Below are 23,979 nucleotides of genomic sequence, written 5' to 3' on the forward strand. Positions count from 1 at the left end.
TTCTATCGCCACGAAATGCATAATGATCCACCAAACTCCGGCTAGCGACTAACTTAGAATCGTGGAATAATTGTAGCTTAGTCGCCTCTGTGAAGAGCAAGAACAAGAAAACCGCAAAATGACATACTTTCGGCCTCATTATTTGAAGCGTCAAACCCAAACGACCGACTTCTCAATTTTTTCTCCATTCGGTTTAAAGATTACACACCCAATACCGGAGCCATATTTATTATGCGAACCATCGCTAAACAATCCAACAATCGCCAGACATCCGATAAGTTTGGCAAATCATCATCCCCGAGGTAATGGCGTGTTGTCGAATTTACATTCTCTTCGCCTAATAACGCCGTCGACATAAGAATATCCTCAATTGGAAAATCAGCCATTAAGCGAAGCCAAAGTTTGTCCTTTCAGCCGTATGAAGTTTCAAACACAATGCTATAAGCGCTTAAGGTAACTTTCCCATTCTCATGAGGCTTAATTTGATTCTCGAAAGCATTGCTAAAAAGCTTCGCAGAGGGATATTCCGTATAAACTTTGACGACTTCGTCCACGAAATAAGGTTTAAGACGCCGAAAGCATGAACCAAAGCCAATGCAATTTTCTCCACTCGAGAATATCTTGTTTCAAAGATTTGTAAAGAGTCTTGCTAACAAAGAATATAGGACGCCCATCGCCACCGCTGACAAATAAGACTCGCACTTACGCATGATCGGTGGCGGCTAAATACGCACTCCATAGGCTCAGCCTCTTCTTGACGATCGGCAAGAACTGGAGGTTGGACTAAGTATGCTTTCAAATGACGGAAATGCAAGTTCACAGCCCTCCGCCCAAATTGATGCGTCTTTCAATGTTTGGAAAAAAGGACGGCATCGATCGTAATACCGGTGAGATAAATCGATTTAGGGCAGCCTGCCGCCCCGTAAAGTCGTTGAATTTCTTTCTTTGACGCCGGAGAAGGCATTTCTAGGACAGCTCGAATCGATCCGATTTGCTTCAATTCGCGTCTAGTCATCATGTATCCTAAGAATTTACCGGATGATAAACCGAAGAACACTTAGCCGGATTCAAACGATGTTGACATTGAGAGTTCACGAAAACAGCTTTGCAAATCGATAAAGATGATCAGTGCTTCAGATTTGACAACCATGTCGCCGATGTATGCTTCAATTGTCTTTCCAAGTAGGTCGAAAAAATAGTGTTGACTAGCTTTTGATATGTGGCTCCAGCGTTTTCAGACCGAAAGGCATTACCGGTAACGAAGAAATGCCTTGGTCCAGAATGAATGCAAATGAACTCTTGGTCCCTCAATGAATAACGGAATCGATGATAACCGTAATAAGCATCCAAAAAGACAAACGCCGAAAACCGATGTTGCATCGAATTCATTTCCGGATATAATGAGGCAATGGATACGGATGAACCGGACAAGCCTTATTGAGATTTGTGAAATCGATACAAACACGTAATTTGTCGCTCTTTTTAGGCATCACGACAACATTTGACATCCATGTTGGATAAGTCACAGCCTTATAAAGTTAACGGACAAAGAGACGGTCGATTTCGCCTTTCACTTTCATCTTTCTATCGGGGCCATCCTTCGGGCTTTTGTCGAACCGGTTTTGCATTAGGATCAATGTCGAAGTTTATGACAAGCCACCGGGTTGATCTATACCGTGCATTTGCTCTATTCGCCAAGCAAACACATGATTATTCTTCCGCAATAACGAAATAAGCTCTTGTCTCTCCTCTTCCGGAAGTTCGGTGAAATAAAAGTAGTCTCTTCGTGAGTTGGCCAATTTGAACTTCTAAAAGTGGATCGACTCGGGGGTCCTTCAACATTTCTATTGGCAGAGTAAACCGAAGGTCCCGGATGTCAGAATTGCTATTTGACGGCGTTGGAACTCAGAATAGTTCGATCCAACAACTTCGGACTTTATAATCATCGAGAACATTGTCGCAGCAAATTAGAGATGCCGGTTGATCGCAAGACCTTTACAAACTTTTTATTGAATGAGAACTTGATGGGCTTGATGATATGTTGAGACGACAATATTTTCCATATAATGAATCCAATCTCGACCAAGGATGACATTGTGCGGGATTTACAATCCATCAATAAGAAATCAATATTGACTTCCTTCGCATAAGAGTGACCGGAGAGACACCTTTCCAACGATATGAGTAGCGTACCATCAAAACCAACGATAGGCGATTTTCAAAGGGTGACCAAGTTTTATCAATAAAAGGAATACCGCGATAACACCCGTAAAACATGACGCTTAGCTGAACTACCGCTGTCGATCATTATATCGTTGTACACGATACAACCGATATATCGCAGCTATCACGACAAAGATCATAATGAGGAACATGCACACCCATTAGATCTTGGTCAGTGAAACATAATGGTTCATCTTCAATAGTCTCCGTACGAAAACCTTCCACGAAATTGATCCCGTTAACTTCGTACCAATTAGACAGATATTTGACTTTAGAACGACGAAGCAAGCTCAAAGTATTGACAATGAATCAATGATGGCATGTCCAACCTTAATGACATTGTGATCGCTGATAGTTAAAGCTTGAGTTGTTACTTTCTTCGCGACATATTGATCTAGCTTCCCATTCTCCGCAAGCTTTTTTCAATTCTTCCCCGCAAAGACCGACAATTTTCCGTCTCATGACCATAATCATTATGAAATTTGCACCATAATGATTTATCACGAAGTTGATTTAGTGTCGCCGCGACAAGGAAACGGGCGGAGGAGCAGACTTTATCCTTGATTTTGTCAGAACTACCGCGATATTTGGTATTGCCGGAGTTAATTCAAAAATCAAAAGGCTTTCCAGTCCGCCAGGAGTCTTTTTCTTATAATGAAGGCTTCGACCGGGTTGCCGCTGATCAAAACTCGATTCTTCCGCTTATTTCGCATCATTGAAATCCTTTCCTTTATTATCTTTGTCATGAGAAGTTCGAGCAGCCGCGTCGCCTTCAACATTGATAAATTGTTGAACTCACCGGTATAACGACGCCGGAAGATGGAATATCCCTAACAAGAGAGTTGTATAACCCATCTTTATCAAACAAGATAGCTTTTTAAAAGCGTAAACCACCATTAGATCGGATTGCTCGAAAATCTCACGGCAAAATTTCATGGAAACGCCGATAAAACTACCACGGAGAGTTTCCCTCACGTTGTTGCTTGATGTTGAAAAGAACTCGACTCCATTTGACGCTTTGAGATTATGATGAAAACGCCTTGAAAACTTTTCGGTTAAGTCCTTGAATCGACGAATAGAGCGCTGGAGGTAATTCGCTAAACCATACCAACGCTTCCCCTTTAATGTAGAAGGAAAAGTTTGCATTTTAAAGCCGCCATCACCTCCGATAAAACCAGTTTGTTTGTGAAATTAATCACATGAAGCATAGGGCAACCCTCGACATCATCATATTGATCAAACTCGTTTGTTTGAAGTCTTTGTTATGAGTAGCCCTTTGACGGCGAGAAAATTTGTCCAAAATACCATCTTCAACCGCCAGATTTTTCTAGTGTCGATTCAAAAGGATCGCCATCCGTAAGAGCTTTTTAATCATTTCTCCGACACGCTGAGGAGTCATCAGATCCAGATTCGTTTGATCGCGATCATAGTCAATGATGACTTCTATGGGGCCGTAATTTAACGAAAGAAAATGACGAAGATTCATCGCTTCCGCGTGTCGAGATGATTGTGGATGGTACGTTGGGCTTTTCGAGACGATAATGTTCGAATGATAAGAACCGTTTTGAAGTGTTTCACCATAATCGATGGTTACGATCATGAGTGCGATCATTATTCTGTTCACCATTTGAATTCCTCGACTTCTGCCGGGTAAATTTGTAGGACCGTGGTACCGGACGACATGAGCAAGACTTGCCTACCGAAACGCGACCAAGTGGGTGGAGATTTCTCGGGAGGTCGGGAATTCGTCCCATTACTCTTAACTTGTTGATGGCTGTTGCTTAATATTGCGAATCTCATCCTCACCACTTAAACGATCCCACACACTATTATGTCGCAAGCGCAGTGACGTTGTGGTGTGACAGATACAACATCATCTACGAAAGGGAGCGTCCGCTTAAGATGACGCTCGTAGTAATTATTCTTCGCTTGCGACGCCTTTAACTTTTGAAGAAGTGCTTCTCGAGACATATGACTTACATTATCCGCGATCGATAATCGAGAATCATCGGAAGCAATAACCTCACGCTTTGAATAATTTGGCGTTGGTGGAACGACAAGATTTGAAGGTATTATCTTTATCCCGCCAAGTTGTCCTTGACCATCATGTTCGTGGATGATCGCCGGGTAATCACATCGGACCTTGAGCTTCTTCGAAAGTATCGCCATAACTTTCGCAGAACGATCGAGGGTGTAGTATAAGAACCGCAGACGGCGCCAATTATGTTTCACCAAATATGATCAAAACACCAAGTGTTGATAAAAAGACCTAATAACGAGAAAAGTAATTAGAAAATGATGGTGATCGGGGAATGATGAGATCAGATCATTGTTGCTCCTACGCACTCCAAATTATCATCTGGGATCAAGTCTCAAGAACGTGGTTCTAAAAATGAAAAAATAGTTTTGTATTTATATAGGTAGAGTAGAAATCCTTTTGTAGCTCAAGTATTCTTGTAGCTTGAGTCATTGTGGATATAATATAACTCTAACCGATAATTATCTCTTTGATAAGAAATGAATTGACATAAAATGGAGAATAATAACAAGATGATCCAGTAAGATCCATGAATTGGAAATCCATGACTCCAAGATCAATGCCTTCACTGACTTCTTCTCCTTCTCCCTCTTCCTCTCCTGACCCTCCACTGTAACTGTCACTTCCACCAGCTAGAGGCTGACTCATATCACTCCAGTTATAGTCCAAATCCAGTTCTTTTACTCCGGAATCATCTTTTTTGGTGAAACTGGATTCCAGGCTTTCGGTCATGTAGTCACTAGTTGTAGTAATAGTACTTGTAGTACTAGTACTAGTAGTGTTATTGTATATTGTGTTTGAATCATTAGGCTCACTAAAGAATTGAGAAAACTGGGTGTCTTCTACTTCTTCCATTAAATCTTCTTCTTCTTTTTCTTCCTCTTCTTCTTTATGATGTTGTTTTTGTTTTTGTTGTTGCTGCTGCTGCTGCTGCTGCTGCTGTTGATTTCTAGCTTTCAACCTGAGTAGAAGGAGATTGGAAATCTTTGATGGAAGAGCAGGAGAAGTGGTAGCAGATGGAGAACATGGCCAGAAATTTGTTCGGGTATTGGAACCGCGGAGCATACAGGCTGCTTCATCATAAGCCCTCGCAGCTTCCTCAGCTGTATCAAACGTGCCGAGCCACACCCTTATCTTCTGTATAGTATCCTTAATCTCGGCCACCCATCGCCCTGATGGTCTTTGTCGCACTCCGACAAATCGCTTTCTAGCTCGTCGTGCTCCTAGTACATTCACTGCAGTTGCTTCCTTAACCATTTCTTCCCATCCCATGTTCCCAACGATACCATCATTCTCTTCTCCACTCTCAACAGCCTTCCTCTTCCTTGCCATATGTATATTGTATTGCTTTCTATGAAAAAATAGTTAGTTGATCCTTGAATTGGCTTTTGTAGTATTTATGTGTGATGGTTATAGAGCCTTACTAGGAATGGAGAAACTGTGTATTAATATCTTAGCTTCTGTTGTGCTAATCAATGAGATGTATATATATATAAGAGAAGTGTGAAGAAGGTAATCAAATGAAATAACAGATTTGAAAAGAGTCTCTAATGTTTGTTGTTACCTCTTTGTTTTTCTTTTCTTTCGGCTTGGCATCAAACCATGCGGAGGTTTTCCTTACATATTAGGGAGAAGAAAAAAATTATTGATTTTTTTGATATTTTTTTCCCTATATACGGAAACTTATATTATTAAGTGCAATTTGGTGAGCTACTAATTGACCAAGCCTATGTAGATTTATTCTCATAAAACAACATTAATATAGGATATAATGAAAATATTAGTTTGAATTGGTCATACATGTTTATTTTCAAGTTACGGCTATAAGCTAAACAATTGGATATTTTTTATTATTCATTTGTCAATGATCTTCATCCTTGATGATGACAGGAACATAGTTGTTAACTTGTTATCAAGCCTTAAAATTACAAGACCAAATCTACCCCTTGTTCTAGTTGGATGATCAGCCGAGGCTTTAGATCATAATGATGTAAATCTGGATCAATAATTTATATATGGTTGGATCAGCAGAGGCTTTGATCACTATGATGCAAATATTGATCAATAAAATACAGAGGCCCCTCAAGAGTTGAAAGCAAAAGCATTATTGTTGAAGACCCCAGACCAGAAAAATAAACATATAGCACTGAATAAGAAAAAGTATATCACACAATAATGGGTCCTCATTAGTCATTCCTCAATTACCTACAGCTTCCACTTGGAAGAATCGTTTTTTTCCCGTCCTTTATATATATTCTAGTGAAACTTTCCTGGAAAAATGCTATAATAACACTTGATTTAACGTATTTTCGCCGTGTGCGGTGTGCCGCGAGTTGTAACTAGTAGTCAATTTTTGGTTTTCTTGTTGTATGTTGGGCTGATTTATTTGTTTGGGACAAATCTGCAGATAGAACATTAACCTTTTGTCACCATATGAGAAGGTGAGGTGAAGTTATATAACCATGGCCGAAAATATCATCCGATATATGGATATATTGGTGATATATTTCATTTTTTGAAAGGTCCGAAATAAATATATTGAGATAAATCGGAAAGATATATTGATACAATTCGGATTTGATATATATTGGATTTTCCTATATATCGATATATTCGATATATCTTACTTTGATCTTTGACTTTGTTGACTTTGACCAATTTTTGACTGATTTTTTATTATTTTTTCTAATATTTCCGATATATATCACTATATATCAATAATATGTTTGATATTTCTCGATATATTGACACAATTTTTTTTTTACCAGTCAACAAAAAGAGATATATCCACCTATATATCGACATTTTTTTATATATTTTGTTTTTTGAAGGGTTTGAAATATCGAGTGATTTCAAAATATTAGGCTTTGATATAAACTGCAACTAACATCATTGTTAAATATTATTCAGAAGACTAGCCTTGATTGAATGTATGTGGGCCTAAATGGTCTCCAAAATCTTAAGTTCCAAGCTGCATTGGTTAATTAGTCATTGATTAGAAACATCTATCATTTTGTTTTTGGCATTGGTGATGGAAGATGAGAAGAAACGATTTCCCCAAAGTCCCCAACATAATCAGCTTAGTCCACACCACTAAGTGGATGTTTGTCACTCACTCTATGTGAAGATCGTTAGCAGTTTTTCGCTAAAGCCCACCATTTCATGTCGTACCTAGTGAACCCTGGTTTTATAACTACACTATTTGCTGTTGGAATTACATCATTATTATACCTGAATCATATCTAATTTATCAGCGCACATTTTTGCTGTTGGAATTGCACCATTATTATACCTGATTCGTATCTAATTTATCACCACACATTTTCCATAAGAAAAAATTTGAACTAGCAAAGCAAGTATCTCTTTTGGAAAACGCTGATAAATAAGATATGAATCAGTTATAATAACTCTCAACCACTAGGCAACTGCATTAGTTTCATGTATCTCAACTCTCAAGTTCACAATGTGTTTTTTCATTTTTTGTTTTTTTACTTCAGAGAATAGGTGGTGAATGAATGGAAAGCCGCAAAGAGGAAAATAATGGAAAGATGATATAAGACCAAACTCCAAAGAGAGAGACAAAGAGGTCCAGTGTCAGATAATCTTCCCTCTTTATGTTTCTAGTGTTGGATATTTACTCCTTGTAATTATCACCTTAATCTCCATATCCAAAGCTACTAATCAATACTAAATTACTATTTAACCACACAACAACAAAATGATTAAGAAGTTTGAGGTTAATCTACGCAACTCGAGATATAAAAGATTTATGTTGTATCACATTATTTATATCATTCCATATGGTTGAGTATAGTACAACATATAAGGATCTTGACCAGAGTAATCTTTTTTTAACATTGATCATAAGAATGTTGATATTGCTGGATTTTTACTTACTTATTTCAGTTATCGTGTATGTGCGTGTGCGTGTGCGTGTGTTGAAGAAAGCAATTTCGAGAGATAATTACGGGGTTTTCGCAATGGTCGACGTCCTATATTACATTAAAAATAATATTTCTGAATTCACACTTGGCCTAAGCTAGTTTAATAGATTTTTTCCATTTGGGCAGTTAAAAATTAGTTAGCAATTTAGAATTGGGCGTGCCCCTGTTGATTTCGACTCTCGGAAGCTGACAATAATATGAAATATATGCTGATTCCCTTATCTTGCTTCCACTTGGAGTTCAGTTAACAAAGGGATGTCTCTTTCTCTCCTTCTGGTTGTGCAACAAGAGTTTTTTGCACAAACTATTTGTTTACGAAGATAAAACATTGATTGGGTTTGTTGGTGGTGTTTCATAAGCAAAACCCACCACTTATAGCAACTTTTAAGAAACAAACCTGCTTATATAATGCTTAATTTGATAAAAACATATGGCTCAGACCCTCAGAGCCCAAACTTTTGTTTTTGATTTGATCATCTTTTAATGTACAAACCAAATTGTAGGCATGAAATCATGTCTCCATTAGCTCAGCAGTTGACCCTTTTTGCCAAGAAAACGATAAGTAAACTTTTTGCATATCTCCACATGGAAGGCTACCGTTAGATTTGTTTTTTAATTAAGGGGGGGTCAGTTAGTCTCAATCATCATGCACAGAAGTAACTGTGAAGATCTTTTGTATGTGTTGTTTATCTCGTCAGAGCCATGAACAAGACGAACAAGTCTGTTTGTTTTTTTAGCCATATACATTTGATTGATTACCTGAAAAAAAAAAACATATAAAAGTCGTAGCGGACAAGTTGCACACTATAAATGATGGGCAAATTTGTAAAACCTCTTATTTTTAATATACGTTTTTTAAAGACATAATGACCTAAAAATATAACATACTTTGCAGCTTTTTACATTAAATACAATGTATTATTTTTCTTGCCTAAAAATACAAGATATTTTCAATTTTTTACAATTGATACCATCTGTTAAGTAGACCTAAACGGAATACGATTTGGCCGTTTAAAAAAGGCCACGTGACTTGCACGCACCACAATTGAGACACAGCTAACATACACTACAACAGTATGGGACAAAAGTCTAAAGTATCGGTAAGTATCTCAAATTATCAGCAAGTCAAGTTTCGATAAATTAAAAATAGTATGGAATTTCAGTTTGATATTTTGAAAAAACAGAGAAAGATAATAACAAACAAGACTTGACCTCAAAAGATCTCACGTATAATGGCGGAAAACGAAGAAGAAGCAGTTTCTCAAAACAACCCACTAAAACCCAAATCAAGACCCATTGTTCGTATTGGAATCTTTCTCATCTCTCATAGTACCCTTGTCAGTGTTGTTTGTTGTATTGCAGGGGTTTTCACTCTTTTTCTCCTGCCCCTTCTTGCTAAGACCACTTATGTTTCAGAAAATGCTCTCATGCCAGGTCGTTGTTAGGAGGAGAAGCAGTGTAGGTGCAAGCTGAAAATGAGATGATAAGGAAATGAGTCGTCATGCAGGCAGCTACTTTAAAACGAGAATCTCTTCGAACTTGCCACGGTAATCTTGAAAAGGTACCACTTAAATTGATGGACTATGCGAAAACAACTCAATTCCATGTTATTGGCCAAAATGGAAAAGGTAGAAAAGGAAAACATACTGGTATCGCTGTCCTTTTCATTGTGTATAATGTATAGTGAAAGCAAACAATTAAGAAAATGTGGTGCGTGCAAGTCACGCGGCCTTTTTTAAACGGCCAAATCATATTCCGTTTAGGTCTACTTAACAGATGGTATCAATTGTAAAAAATTGAAAATATCTTGTATTTTTAGGCAAGAAAAATAATACATTGTATTTAATGTAAAAAGCTGCAAAGTATGTTGTATTTTTAGGTCATTATGTCTTTTTTAAACAAAAAATATTTGATTTGATCCACCACCCACTTTTTATGTTTCATGGGTGGTGGATCTAGTTCTAAAAAAGGTTGGTCTTTCTTATTTCATGTGTAATTCCTCTTTTGTCATACCTTTCATCTCTTTTGTTGTTTCATTGATGTTCGTAAGATTGGTTAATAGTTAAAAACATATGTTAAAAATGGAGGGTTTTTACAAATTTAAAATAAAAGCAAATTTGTCAATATATAAAATACCAACTGTATGCTACATTGCTACTCAGAAAATTGATGGAGTAAGGCTAATGATTTTGAAAATAGGAGGATTTTCACAAAAGGTGCACAAATTTTGGGGGGTTAAGTAAAACAAATCCCATAAATATGATTCTCCAAGTTTTCACTATTTCATAATGACCATGGGCCGAGACTGTGTGTTACGTTAGTCCATACCATTAATCTATCATCTGGATCCACACTAATCAGAATTTCCTAGTCATCTTTAAAATCTTTACTGAATGATCCTCCTTTTATTTTTGTGAAGATTACTGAATGATCTTTGATTGCTTCAAAAGAGTGCCAGAAAATTTTACAATGTAAACTTTGTATTAGCTAGTCTATAAAGTCGCGCGTAATGCACTAATGGTCTATACGAAAAATGGATCAAAGATGATAGAAAGGGCAGATTCTTATCACCTTTGTCATCAAGAAAATGCTTAACGATATGAAAGATTACAATGGTTATGAAAAAATGAAGTAAAAATAATTAGTTTCGTCCATTTCAAGGTATATAATCCTAAGACTCCAAGTGTTGTATTTGATCTAATTTTACAGACTTTTATTGCAAAATAAAAGAAGACCATTCTCCACTGCTAAGACTCAGCTCACTCTACAGTCTGCAGAACCGTACATGGGATTTTTAACTGGCCTCTCTCCCATGTATACAGAGTAAGTTTCAAGACCTTTTCTATCTGCTCTACTGAAAAGCTGTAAGGTTTTATATTGAAAGTAAGCTATGATTTCTTTGAAACTATACAAGTTTTGTACGCTCCTAATTTGGACCAAAGTAGATGTAGCCTCCATTGGTTTCAGAACTCTAGAAGAGTTGTCCAGGACAGATCGAAACCAGTTCAACATAGGAACGTATGTCAAGAAATTGCTTGTTCCAGGGAGTTTCGGAACAAACACACACCAACGTATCTGGTGGTCGACACCCATTGCAAAATGAAGCATCACCCATATGACAACTACTAAATTATAAAAACTCCAATACACTATAACACCTTTTAAATGGTTTGCAAACAAAACTGTAACATAATATGCAGATATTATTCATAATGTCTAAAAGGCAATGCGGATAGATAGATGGATAGATAAGATCGATAGAGGGAGCTTACAGTACTGAGTCCGGTCGAGGTTTGATCATTATCAGGTAAACACATACTTGAAAAAACAAAGAAGAAGAAAATAGTAAAAAGGTCTGAAGCTACACAATGCAATTTACAACACCGAAATACATGATAGGCTTCTTGCATCAAATAGTTAGAATAAACTGGCATTTCCAGTTTTATGGTCTTTCCTGGGTGTCTCGTGGTTGAAGGAACTGTTGTTTCTCTGTTTTGGATGCAAAATGAAATGAGAATGGACTTCACCTTCCTTGAAATCCCCCAATCTGCGAAAACAAAGGAGAACTAACAGTTTCTCCAGAGTTGTCATCAACAGGGGCAGTTGGAGATCCGTCTGAGTCCTTACCATCCAATGGTATGAGCTTGGTGCTTTTGTCTTCGGGTGGTTCAATTTGAGAGGAAGCCTCTTGCAGTTGCAGAGAATACTCTAGGTTCCACAATACATCTCCCATTGATGGCCTATCAACACCATAATCCGCCAAACACTTTTCAGCCGCTTCAACAAACTTCTTTAGCGACCCGAGTTTATATTTCCAGCAAGATGAGGGTCCATTACCTTTTCAAGCATGCCTTTCCTATGCCACTGTAATGCCCATTCAGCCAAGTTAACTTGATCCCTTGGCAATGCCGGGTTGATGGCGGGCCTTGCACATATCACCTCAAACAGGACCACCCCAAATGAGTATACATCGGACTTCTCTGTCAACTGTTGCCTTCTAAAGTACTCTGGGTCAAGGTACCCAAAGCTACCCTTCACGGCGGTGCTCACATGGGTCTGTTCAATGAGGGTGCAGTTTTAGAAAGCCCAAAATCTGCAACCTTAGCAACAAAGTTCTCGTCAAGGAGGATATTTGTTGTCTTCACATCACGATGAATAATTCCCTGGGCGGCACCTGTATGAAGGTAGTGTAGTCCACGGGCGGCACCAATGCAGATTTCAAGGCGTTGTTTCCATGGCAAATGAGGCAGGTTAGAGCCATATATGTGATCACGAAGTGGACCATTTGACATGTACTCGTAGACAAGGATCATCTCAGACTGTTCATCACAGTATCCAATAAGAACACGAGGTGACGGTGGCGGAGCTTGGATAGCATCTGTATCTCCGTTTGGAACTCATTGATGCCCTGCTCTGAACTAGCATTGGCTCGCTTAATTGCAAGCTTAGTACCATCCTCTTGTTCACCAAGATAGACCTTTCCGAAACCACCTACACCTATACATGCCTTTTTCGTCAAAATTATGTGTTACTTCTTGCAACTCTGCAAATGCAAAACTCGACCAAGCCCAAGTGCGGAGCTGTAGAAGCCAGAGTAACCACTCTTACTCTTGTTTGATCCGAAACGTGAACCACTCTTGCTGGACAAGAAGCTAGAATGGCTTGCATGGAGTGGAAGGAGCCATGATGAGAAGCTGTTTCGCTTCTCCCAGTCATCAGGTCTTTTATGCCAACGGACAAAAACGGTTCCAAGCAATAACATTGCTGTCGCCGCCATTGCCAGACCCACAGCTGCAACAATTTTCTTAGCGTTTCCTGTTTCTCCATAATAAGTACCCTTAACATCATACAAACCATTCAAGCTATCAGCCTTATTACTCATCTTCATGACCTCAAGACCATTGAGAATTGCGTCTGGACTACCTATTTGAAGATCAGGAACCGTGCCAAGTTTCACTTGAATATTACCACTAGTGACATTTGTGGCGTTGAGCACAAAATCTTTGTAATAAGGAACAGAAAGGCTTCCAAGGATACTTGAGAGGTCAAGATTTGGAGCAACTACCAAGTCGTTGATATAAATGCGGAAATAGAGATTGTTGAGGCTCTTGCTCACAATATCACAGAAGTGCATTCGGATAAAGTAGGAGTAGCCCTGTTCGACGTCCATCTTCCAGGTGATGTTGAATTGTGGATTATCCGTGCCTGTAAGAGCCATCCGATCTGCTGTGGCATATACCAAAGCAGGAGCAATGAGCGGGCTAGCCCCGGTGTCTTCGTATTTGACAGCCCTTGGATTGACTGATACATTTTCTGCAGCATTTGCTAGGTCCAAAAACCCATTATCTGGCAACCATGTCCTACTCAACGTATCATTGATGGGCGCAATAAGCGGCCCGCCAACATTCAATCGGTGAACCACCTCAAGAGCATAATTGGACAAGCCTGAGAATTGACCACCAACAGGGAAAGCCACGGTGGCATTATCAGAGATGAGTGTATCAGGAGCACTAACCAACTCGATAGCGTTGAGAAAGGCAAAACCATTCTGCTTGGGATTAATCGTGACCGAAAATGTATTGGAAGCTTCTTCTTGAGGAATATTAATAAGGTACTCCTTGAACACCAATGCATTGCTATCAGGCACTTGAAAATCATGTAATAAAATAAATTTATTGGTTTGAACCGTAAATATTGCCTCTGTTAGATTATACTCTGGGTGAGGAATAGGGTAGAAGTAGAGGCGAAGCCAGTGTCGGCCTGGACTGGTAATAGAGAAGCTAAAGGTTGCTTTCGCAAAGAACAACTTTGCTGTAAGAAATAAAGGTGTTGCAACACTAGCAATGCCAAGGCTGTTATTGGGAATGGAGGGTGCGGATATTGCCAACTCATGGTTGCAATCAACAATAGTAGCGGCTTGAGAATCAGACTTAAAACTTCGACCATCAACAAGTTTTGTAGGTTGGGGTGAACCAGTATCAAGAAGATGACTATCTATCGGCCGAAAGTTCCACTTGGATAAAGATGGTGAAGAGTCAGAATGATCACGATCGCTTTTTGCTGCAACAGGGGTTGTTAAGCAAAGGTAGACAAAAAGAAGGAGAAGGGAGGAGATTAGCTGAGGCAGTCTTGCCCCATATTTTTCTCCTCCCATTTCTTTTCACTTGAATAATAGTGATGTCGTGAAAACTATGAGAAAGACATTGTTGATGCAGATTACCGGGGCAGTGATGCACAAAGTGGTGGCATAAGGATCTGAGAACCAAAGAAACCCCCTCAAAGTTGATGAGGTTGTCTTGTTTGCATGGTCGGAAAAGTTTGTGGGGTTCAAGCTCAAACTTCGGATTTGCTGAGAGAAAGATGAGGGGGGGAGACAAGTTTTGTTTCAAAATTTAGTTGCTATTCCAAAATTAGTTCAGAACAAGGGAAAAATGTGTTAAGGTTGAGAATGTGATGAGATGACTTGGTCAAGAAGCCATAATAATATCTTTCAATCTTAACCCTTAAAAATGAGGTTTAACTTCTTAGTTGTCCATAGTCTAATCCGCGTCATCAAACTACATTCATTGATCCTCCACTACTTCCGGATTTCCAACAATTGCTAACTACTTGCACAGTTGCACAGCCACGAATTTCTGTCTATGAGAATATTTTTGACTGTGTCATGCTTACTTCTTTGAGTCTGGTTCCTCTATAACCGGGTGATCTCTGTACCGCACACACAGGTATCGAGGCACACACACATCTCGGATTTGGATCAACGGCGAGATAACACGGTTACAGAGATGATCTCTGTACCCGGTTGTAGAGATCTCAAGTCCTACTTCTTTATCAAAGAAACGCACATTTTGTAATCCACTAGGACGGCGGCGAAAGCCTAATTCGTATCCTGAGTACGCAGAGATGGATTTAACATTTAAGTATGTAATTATGCAGACACTCAGACATGAAGGCAAAGAGAGATCTGGCTAGAAATGTCATGTAGCTTTCCTGTTTCTCTTATTGCTTTTAACTTTTTCCAGTGATTAAGGTACCAAACTGCCAAAGAGAAGATGAGGCCTATTTCTCGGCACTGAGTGCTGACTCTAGCAAATACTGCAGTATTTGTAGGATGAAAATTTCGAAAATGGGAGTCAACTAGTCAGAATGCATTCAAGCAGAACTACTAGATCAGTAGATCCTAACTTTTTTGTTACCAAAATGCATTTTGTTTTCATATTTTTGCTATTTTTTTCAGACCGATTACAGATTATGGGAGTTTCTAATATGCGCACAATATAATGTGGATAATTGACAAGAACATGTCATCAAATACCATTCAAACTCAAAGCAACTGTGTTGAGGGATCACTAAGAAGTTTGGGGTGAACGCCCATCCGAACAAGTACGCTCAATAGTTCAGCTTTTAGGCCAAAACATTTCGTGTTGATGATTACCAAAGCCGGACCAAGCATCCATGAATGACTGTTAAAAACGAATTTAAGAATTAAATGATTCTTCAGGGACTGTACCCTCAAGAAAATGGAATAGCATTAACACTAATACAATAGTGGTGCAAGGCCATGCTTGGCAGTGAACTTCGCTATACTCTGTCAACTTTGGGTCTTATATACTCCAAGTACTGCCCAATAAACCACTAGAATCTAACACCTGATAAAAACTCTGACAAGGTCCGTACCTCATAGAACTTTCTGGCAAGGAGTTCAGACACTTGAAAATCAGGTATACCAAATATATGTAAAAGATTTTCCATTAACTGTAATGCTATGAATAACAACCCAACGGGAGAATCCAAATTTCTGCTCGATTACCTATTACGGACATATACATTCAGCGGACAATCCAAATCATACAACAATGATTTGTCTGATGAAAATAGCCCTAGTTTACAAAGACAGGTCTTCTCAGTTCTGACCTTTGATAACCATTGTACATCTTCTTATATATATATTTTTTTTTTTTTTTTTTATTTTATATAGTACCATTGCCTCGTCTCATAGATACTCCAAAATCCAAATACAGTAACTTTTTTTTTTTTGCAAAAATGCAAGCGGGTTTTGTATTAACTCGAAAAAAAAATCTTTACAAGTACAAATGAAGACATCAGATCTTACTCAGGTGATCCTTCCCCAGAAGCAGCTTCTTCCTATGGCTTTATAATCTTAGCCGTTCATGTTGTAACCCATGCCTATCCTCCTCTATGATTTTGTCCTCTATGATTTAGTAAAGGTGTTACTACCCTGTGGCCCTCTTAAAGAGGTCAAATAATCCGCTGCTCTGTTGGCTTCCCTGTAGACATGCACTCTATATATATACTTCTTCGAGTTTTTGTTTCAACTCCCTAAACCCTACACCCAAATACAGTAACTAGATAGCAACAAACAGCTGAAAGCATAAGCAAGTCTCACAACACATCACCACTGGAGAAAGTAAAGTAAAAAGTAAACTGTGCTTCATATTGATGATTATGTTTGAATATTGTTACACCAGGGTATCCACAACCTTATTTGGGTGGATCAAAAGAATAAAATTTTCTCAAAAAATAAATGAGCTTTACGGTATCTATCTACAAATACAAACAACTATAACTTGTTGAAAAAATTGCTCATTGTAGCCGACAACCTTGTTCTTCAGATTTCAAATAGACAAGCCCACGTTGTAATCTCTGCAGGATATATATGGTATAAGCATTAAGCAAGATAAAATAGTGCTGAAAACACAAGGAATGAAAACTAAGAGCAATTTTTAGTTGATGATGAAAATTGAGAGTATAATGGCATGGAATGACTTCTTCACATGGTACAGATCCAATTCAATAGGACACTAATTAATGGGCCCCTTTTAGGAGGTTTCCTGCACCAACATCAGACCATGTATGACAACAACAATGTCTTGATGTATAATGGCCAATTTTATACTTTCTCTTTTGTTTTGCAAATGCAAAATTGCATGCGGAAGACATATTTGGGAACCCAATAAATGGTGCATCTGAAAGGAATTGTGTGTATCATACATACGCGTTCAGTCTAGTCCCCACACGGAGAATGTTTGAAGTACCTGTTTTGTATCTCTTAAACGCAATAGTTCCAATCTCTCGGAGGGTCTCAAGTTCAGTATATTCACAAGCTGGAAATAAGAACGCATCAGTGAATGTAAACTTTAAAAATGAAGATTAGAGTACAAAATGAATGTTAAGAGGTTATGCATACCCAAAAACTAAATCGCTTTCGGGATCTTGTGGACTGGGCATCCCTTCGGGCTTGAAGAAGCTCCATTAAGCCTTTGATCTTCTATCTGCATTATAAAGCTCTTCAACATGAACTTATGTACATTTCAAACATGCTGCTACCAGTCATAAAAAATAACATAAAAGAAAGAGACATGCTGTATGAGCTAGGAGATAGTGAACACTCAGCTGCGTGCAGCATATAACAAACAAATGTTCAGGGAGGAAAATTTCAAAACATAACATATAGCTATGGAACTCATTGACAAAGCATTGGCTTAAGTGATTATGATCGCTCATCGTATTGATTTTAATTGGCATGCCAAAGTGGTTCCACTTGATGATCAATGCAACACTAACTGTATTCAACACTTGCAACTCCAAGAAACTTTATATGAATTTAATAATTATTATCATTACGAGTCTATCATCATCAAATAATGCTTCTCTGTCGGTTTCCTTTTTTTGGTAGACAAATATCTGGTTTTTGTTTTCTGGCTGTTGCATACTAAAATTGTCTTACCTGTTTGCGCAGCTTCTCTTGCTCGTCTAATCCATGAGAGAGCTAGTTCTGATGTGCCTCTAGCCATTTCTTGCAACTATAAGGGAGAAAAAAATACATAAGATAACAACGTTAAATACAAATAGGGACAAGTCTTGTGATACAAATTGAGTTGTTCTCGTAAAAAAAAATTATCATCATGAAGATTTTGCAAATTGCTGACCATCTGATAGAAATTATCTGAGCTTTAAGGGCATAGAAAGGGGAGCAGTGGAGCACTGACCTGTTACGCCGGCCCCTATGGTGCCCAAATATGTACATAGGTAAGAGAATCAAGACTATGTAAAATTTAGGACATGGATATGAACACATTATCCTCTCGAAGGTTAAAGGACATACACTCGCATAAATGTGTGGAAGGGATAAAATTTTAATAATATACAAAATCACTTTACAAACATGCAATAAGTTATGAGTTCTGTTTCAATCAGAAAACTCTGTAAAATGTGACAAGTCAAAGAGCTACACTCACATCTTGCCTATCTCTTGTCGCTTCAAGTGGATATATATCCTGAATCCATTCAACCTCGGCAACACGGTACCTATATAACCAATGTGATATACATAACGGTTATTCCTTTACTGGCATAAAAAGAAAAGCAAATATTAACCTACTGATGGTCTGATGCTGAAATAGAAAGAACTAACCCATCCTGATCCCAAGATCTGAGGATCACGAAATCTCCGCGACCTTTCGACCTGCACCAGATTGCCATTAGCCTATCTCTAAGATAGCAAGTAAATTATGTGTGTGTGAGGGAAAATTACTGCAAAACCATGTCTTAGCTAGATCCATTCGTGCTTAGTGCAATAGTGAAAAAAAAAACAAAAAAACAAACTCTAAATTCTAAATAAGATATGTAGTGTATTTTCACCTCTAAATAGAAACGACCATCTGGAAGTGGCTCACACCTATGAAGAAGAAAACCAATGTAAGTGTACCCTACAACCTATTTGTTAAAAAAAAGGACTGGCAAAAAAATTGAAAATTCAAGAAGTAAAGATAGTTTTACACCCACTCAGTAATTTCTACTTCACAAGCAAAATCAGCTACTGAACCTGCTGCAGAATCAACGGCAACCTGCAATGAGCACAAGAAGTTAGCGACCACTAAAGCTTCTAGTAAACCTAGGCAAATAAAGCATAAAACAACTAGTTACAAGTTATCAACAACCTACCATTCCCATCCGATGATTTCCTTCCATTATCCTTCTCACCTACATAAAATTTTAAAATGGGAATCAGTATAGTTTTAGCTGATTTGGAGAGAAACCCCAGATACACATTTTAGCACAAATAATAATATTATTAAGATTATTAACAACAACAATAATGATAATAAGAATAATAATAATAATAATAATAGCAATAGAAATAAGTTTGTTTAAAACACACACACACACACTGGAATTGTCAGCTTAAGAACCTACTGGCTTGAAATAATACCAAGAATTTCAGTTGCTTCAGTAGAGAAATTGGGAGACAACGATTTCAAGAGTCAAATCAAGAATCATTGGAGTTAAACATAAAGTTGTGTTGACAAATAATCAATCACTAACAGCTCAAAGTGCATTAGTTTGAGAGGACTGAGAAAGGTAACTTTGGGTTGTCATGTCACATTCTCGATCATACAACTTCTTTGGTGAAACTTTATTGTTTTACAGAGTGATAAGGTCCTGCGTCTTAAAAGAGAAGAACGTTTCTACCCTACCACAAGATATATTCCCTATGAAGGGAAAAACTAGTACATTCGAATTATTTAATTCTAGGATAAACAAACTATGTCTTCTACCATGGTTAGAACCATTGTTCTCTTTAAAGGGGTTTGGTACATAGCATTCCTCGTCAAACTACAGACTGCCATAAGAAACCACGTTTCAATTTCACTGTACAGAACTATTGAGAAAACAAATGTTGTCAATACAAAGCCATACACCAACTTACCATAAGTCTGTAGCGAGGCTCAAAAATATTGAGAGACATTTTCTGGCATGGTAAGACAACATCCATGACAAAAAGAGGCATCAAATCAACACCTAAGTTTGTCAAACTATCATGCTCAGACTTGCGTTCGGCATACTCCTCTGGAAAATTCTTTTGTATTATGTTCTTCAACGTGACACTGATGAGAAGGGAAAAACATTAGCTTCTATTTGTTGGCATAGTATTGATAAAACAAAATAGAAATAATGAGTAAGTTAGGATGGAAGATTGGCATCCTCCCCATCTGCATCAGGAACATGATGTAGGTCCAACACAATTATGGGGGTATGCAAGCCCTGTACATGTTTCCCATAAAAATGGTACATCTAGGGAACAAGGCCTCTATCTGAAGATGCATTTAAACTTTTTTTTTCTATTGATCATCTTAAACTACCAAAGAAAAAATTGTATACCTTATTGAATATGTTTTTGGACTAATAAAGAGCACTGTCCGGCACATAGGGCATTTGTTACCTGGTAATTTGAATATGTCAGGTAAAAAATAAGTTAAAAATGCTGAAACTTGAAATAATCAAATATGTAAATGCTAACCATGGTCCATAGCTTGAAACAGGCATGGACGGCAAAACGAATGACCACATGGAGTCGTTAGGGGTTCATATAACAGCTTCAAACAAAGTGTGCAATCAAATTCATCTGAACGTTGTGGCTTCCCATGTTTTGTTCTACTGATCACACTAGATGATGGCTTCTGTAAATTTTGGATTAAAACCTGAAGAGGAGTGCTACAATTTCCAAAAAAGAAGCAAACAAAGAAATTTAGCACGAATAACAGGTATGGAATACAGCAGTACCAATGGGACAATTAATAAAATACATGCAAACGTAAACAAGCATATTGAGTCAGCAGTGGGTGTTACCTCAGAGGGTCAACCTGCAGGCCTGAAAGAAGTGTTTCCCGTGCCTCCTCATAGCGTTCTAGCTGCCAATCAATAGTACGGTAGGTCAATCAAAAGGCTACCTCTCTACTGAGATCCATTGTATAAAGCCAAATATAAATAGGCATATAAATATGAGAAAGATCAAACTAATTTGTTATGACTTATGAATAAATAAGACATCAACATGCTAATGTGTATCATTCGCATCCCATAAACTAAATGCCTACTCAAAATTGTCAAAATCAACTCAAAAGTAATATAAGCTGTCACATAAGAAAAGTATGTGTGTTTCTTCCACCATGGGGCCTCAATCCTCATATAAGGCCTCAAATAGAGTTATTCCCATATGGATGATTCTATCTTGTGACTGAATGCAACTTTTAGGAAAAGAAATGGTGTCTGATAAAGCGCCAAATTGATCATTAATGGAATTACTCGTTTCTCGAGTTGCTACTTTAATAAACTCTTACCAACATGAGAGCGTTGGCCTTTAGAAAATAAGATTTTGGTGAATCACTCCGAAAGCTCATCACCTTCTCAGCATCCTTCAACGCAAGCTAAATGATGGTTGCAAAAATTAATAACAGCTTACATAATTGGTAAGGAAATGATATAACCAATAGGGATCTTGTTTAGCACATAAGCAAAAAATATCATACTTCAGCATGAGTTGTAGGGTCCAATCCATTCACAGGTTGATACTCAGAAGCAGATGCAGGTCGTTTTTTCAGGAATCTGCTTATCCTGGTAAGTGAAGGGATTTATGTCATATACCAGTAAAAAATATACTATGTTGTCAACCAAAACGTCAAAATAGTCCATTTGTTCCGCATTTTAACATCAGAGTTGTGGAATAGCCATTCTTTCAGAATATGATAGCACATTAGAAAATCAACACGGAGAGCTAAAAAGGGACTATAAACTATGTAAAAAGACACAGAAACAAGTGTCTCTGTGTCCAATACCAGTTAATCCATGCAACCCTGCTGCACAAACCCTATCATGTCTGACAAGTGGGTGCAAGAAAGTGTCTGACAGAGCACATTCCTAGGAATTAGAGTCTCCCTGTTGACATAAACATAGACCAGTATAGAATACCAAAGGAGAAAAGTTTACCTGCTAAAAGCAGCACTTCGATTGCTGAGAGTAACAGGATCGTTTGGCTTAATGTTATTGGCTTTGGAGAAACAACTGATGGCCTGCATAAGAAACCTTGTTTAGTTGGAGAGACACTACGCAAGACAGCTGAACAAGAGTATATTTACTTGTTATTCTAACTATACTGATTGGAGTAGTTCTCAGAAACCCTCTTCTTACAACAAAAAACGTACAATGATTTAAGGAATATGCAACATGTGCTAAATAAAATATTAAACTATGTGGAAGTGTGGAATTCGGAACCCTGATATTGTACACTTGATTCTAAGGTTTGACAAACCAATATGTAGTGAAAGGAATAGACCTATTTTCTTAGTTATACTTGGATTGGCAACTCGAACTTGAGCTCAAGGAGCTACATGCAAACAGAGAAAAAATAGTCGGTAGATTCTTAGAAACTAGCAAGCTATCCCTTTCACCAGGTAAAAAGACAGAAAAGATAAATTAAAATAAAAACTCCTACATATTTGAGTTTAATATATTTTTTAAAGCTAGAAAGACGTTGTAGATAAATGATAACCAAATTAAATCATTATCACTGAATAGTTAAAAACATGTCCATATCCTGATATCCTAATCATTGAGAACCATTTAACTACTACACCACCCAAACACTGATAATGCATTACAGTATCACACGACAATCTAGCATCAGTTTCTTTCTTTACTCATTTTGATTGATTTACGATTAAATGGGATGGGACGATAACTTTGAGCCCAATTCTGTAATCCATATTCTTGACAAACACATGAAAAGAACCGAAATTTAACGAGAAACAAGTAGATATATACATATATGTACCTCTTCGAAACGATTTTCACGAAAAGCACGGTTTCCTTTCTGCATGAGATCAAAGACTTGAGTATATCTATCCCAAGCCATATTACTACTACCACCTGAATCATCCGCCTGCATTTCCCAAAAATGAATATTACAGAACAGAAGAAGAAAAACAAAAACAAAAAAACAAAAAAAAAGTTACCCAAACAAACTCTTCGATGTCATCAAGCCCATTACTAGAATCAGCAGAAGCCATTTTGATGAAATCAAAAGAAAAACCGCCCCAGGCTCTAACAAGAAGGAGAGAAAGAGTTGCAGAAGAGAAGAGTGAAAAGAGTCATGGTAATAGAAGAAGAGAAGAATTCGTGTACATCCGTATGCCGTCTGTTTTTACACGGACCAAAATTAAAGACGTGTTCGCTTCAAATATATACCCTACATACATAAATGAGAGAAAGGGAGGAAATTTACCCAACTTTTTTTATTACATATTCTGTTGGCGGCCGTTTCAGGCTAGAATACAACTTAAGAATCAACTAACTACTATGCTGCTGGATTTGCTCTTTTTTTAAGTCTTTTTCTTACGAGTCAATCCTTTTTTTTATTATGTCAACTTAGCGTTCGTGTTCAAGTACGAGCCGAGGTATGCCCAAAAGAGCGACCTGTCAAACTTTTTTAGCCATAGGGACTAGTGGTGAGGATTAAATTGGGAGCAGTCCAGACTGTAAAAGTTGTAATATATATATCCACACGTTTCTATTTATATTTTTGGTCGAATATGGTGATACTAAGATTCTTTAAGGCCAAATGTGATTCATAGTTTATTCAACTACTAGTATTTTCCATCACAATCAATTTGATAGAAGATGGTTTGAGGAAGTAAATTATTAAGCTAACTGGGAATAAAGTGAGTACGGCTATGAACGGCAACCGTCCACACAAAAGGCTCAGCATATCTCCGTCTCCTTCCAAAGGCCACAAGACAGAATTACAGATAACACTATCAAATGGCATTGCCGAAATGCCATAACTCTTAATTTAGGACAAAAATATTTGAGCAAAGTATAAACTCTATATTCCATACTGGAGTATCGGAAAATCCGGAATTTATGAGAATTTCATTGAAAATGATGTCTGTTTTTTTTCCATAATGAAAATGATGT

At 37.8% G+C, this 23,979-nt stretch overlaps 1 protein-coding gene and 1 pseudogene across 2 annotated transcripts; both read right to left on the minus strand.

Moving 5' to 3' along the window:
- Window positions 1–4,711: 4,711 nt before the first annotated feature.
- LOC147522312 (uncharacterized) lies at window positions 4,712–5,819 on the minus strand. The gene has a single exon (XM_086567490.1). The coding sequence runs from the start codon at window positions 5,591–5,593 to the stop codon at window positions 4,712–4,714; it is 882 nt and encodes a 293-aa protein (XP_086423616.1). The 5' UTR covers window positions 5,594–5,819.
- Window positions 5,820–11,390: 5,571 nt separating this feature from the next.
- On the minus strand, window positions 11,391–23,433 carry LOC147522313 (putative receptor-like protein kinase At5g61350; annotated as a pseudogene). The gene is made up of 18 exons (XR_015199440.1): window positions 23,019–23,433; window positions 22,838–22,945; window positions 21,994–22,076; window positions 21,537–21,621; window positions 21,348–21,434; window positions 20,857–20,918; window positions 20,528–20,721; window positions 20,389–20,449; window positions 19,937–20,114; window positions 19,171–19,209; window positions 19,012–19,073; window positions 18,868–18,904; window positions 18,641–18,691; window positions 18,465–18,534; window positions 17,954–18,029; window positions 17,414–17,498; window positions 17,262–17,330; window positions 11,391–14,365 (listed from the first exon to the last, which is right to left on the minus strand). The product of XR_015199440.1 is annotated as a putative receptor-like protein kinase At5g61350 (transcript).
- Window positions 23,434–23,979: the final 546 nt, after the last annotated feature.

The sequence above is a fragment of the Coptis chinensis genome, chromosome 1 (assembly GCF_015680905.1).
Source record: "Coptis chinensis isolate HL-2020 chromosome 1, ASM1568090v1, whole genome shotgun sequence".
NCBI classification, from domain to species: domain Eukaryota; kingdom Viridiplantae; phylum Streptophyta; class Magnoliopsida; order Ranunculales; family Ranunculaceae; genus Coptis; species Coptis chinensis.

What these genes read in the sequence shown, in the direction of transcription:
- LOC147522312 (XM_086567490.1), bottom strand. Translation starts at nt 5,593, where the DNA reads ATGGCAAGGAAGAGGAAGGCTGTTGAGAGTGGAGAAGAGAATGATGGT.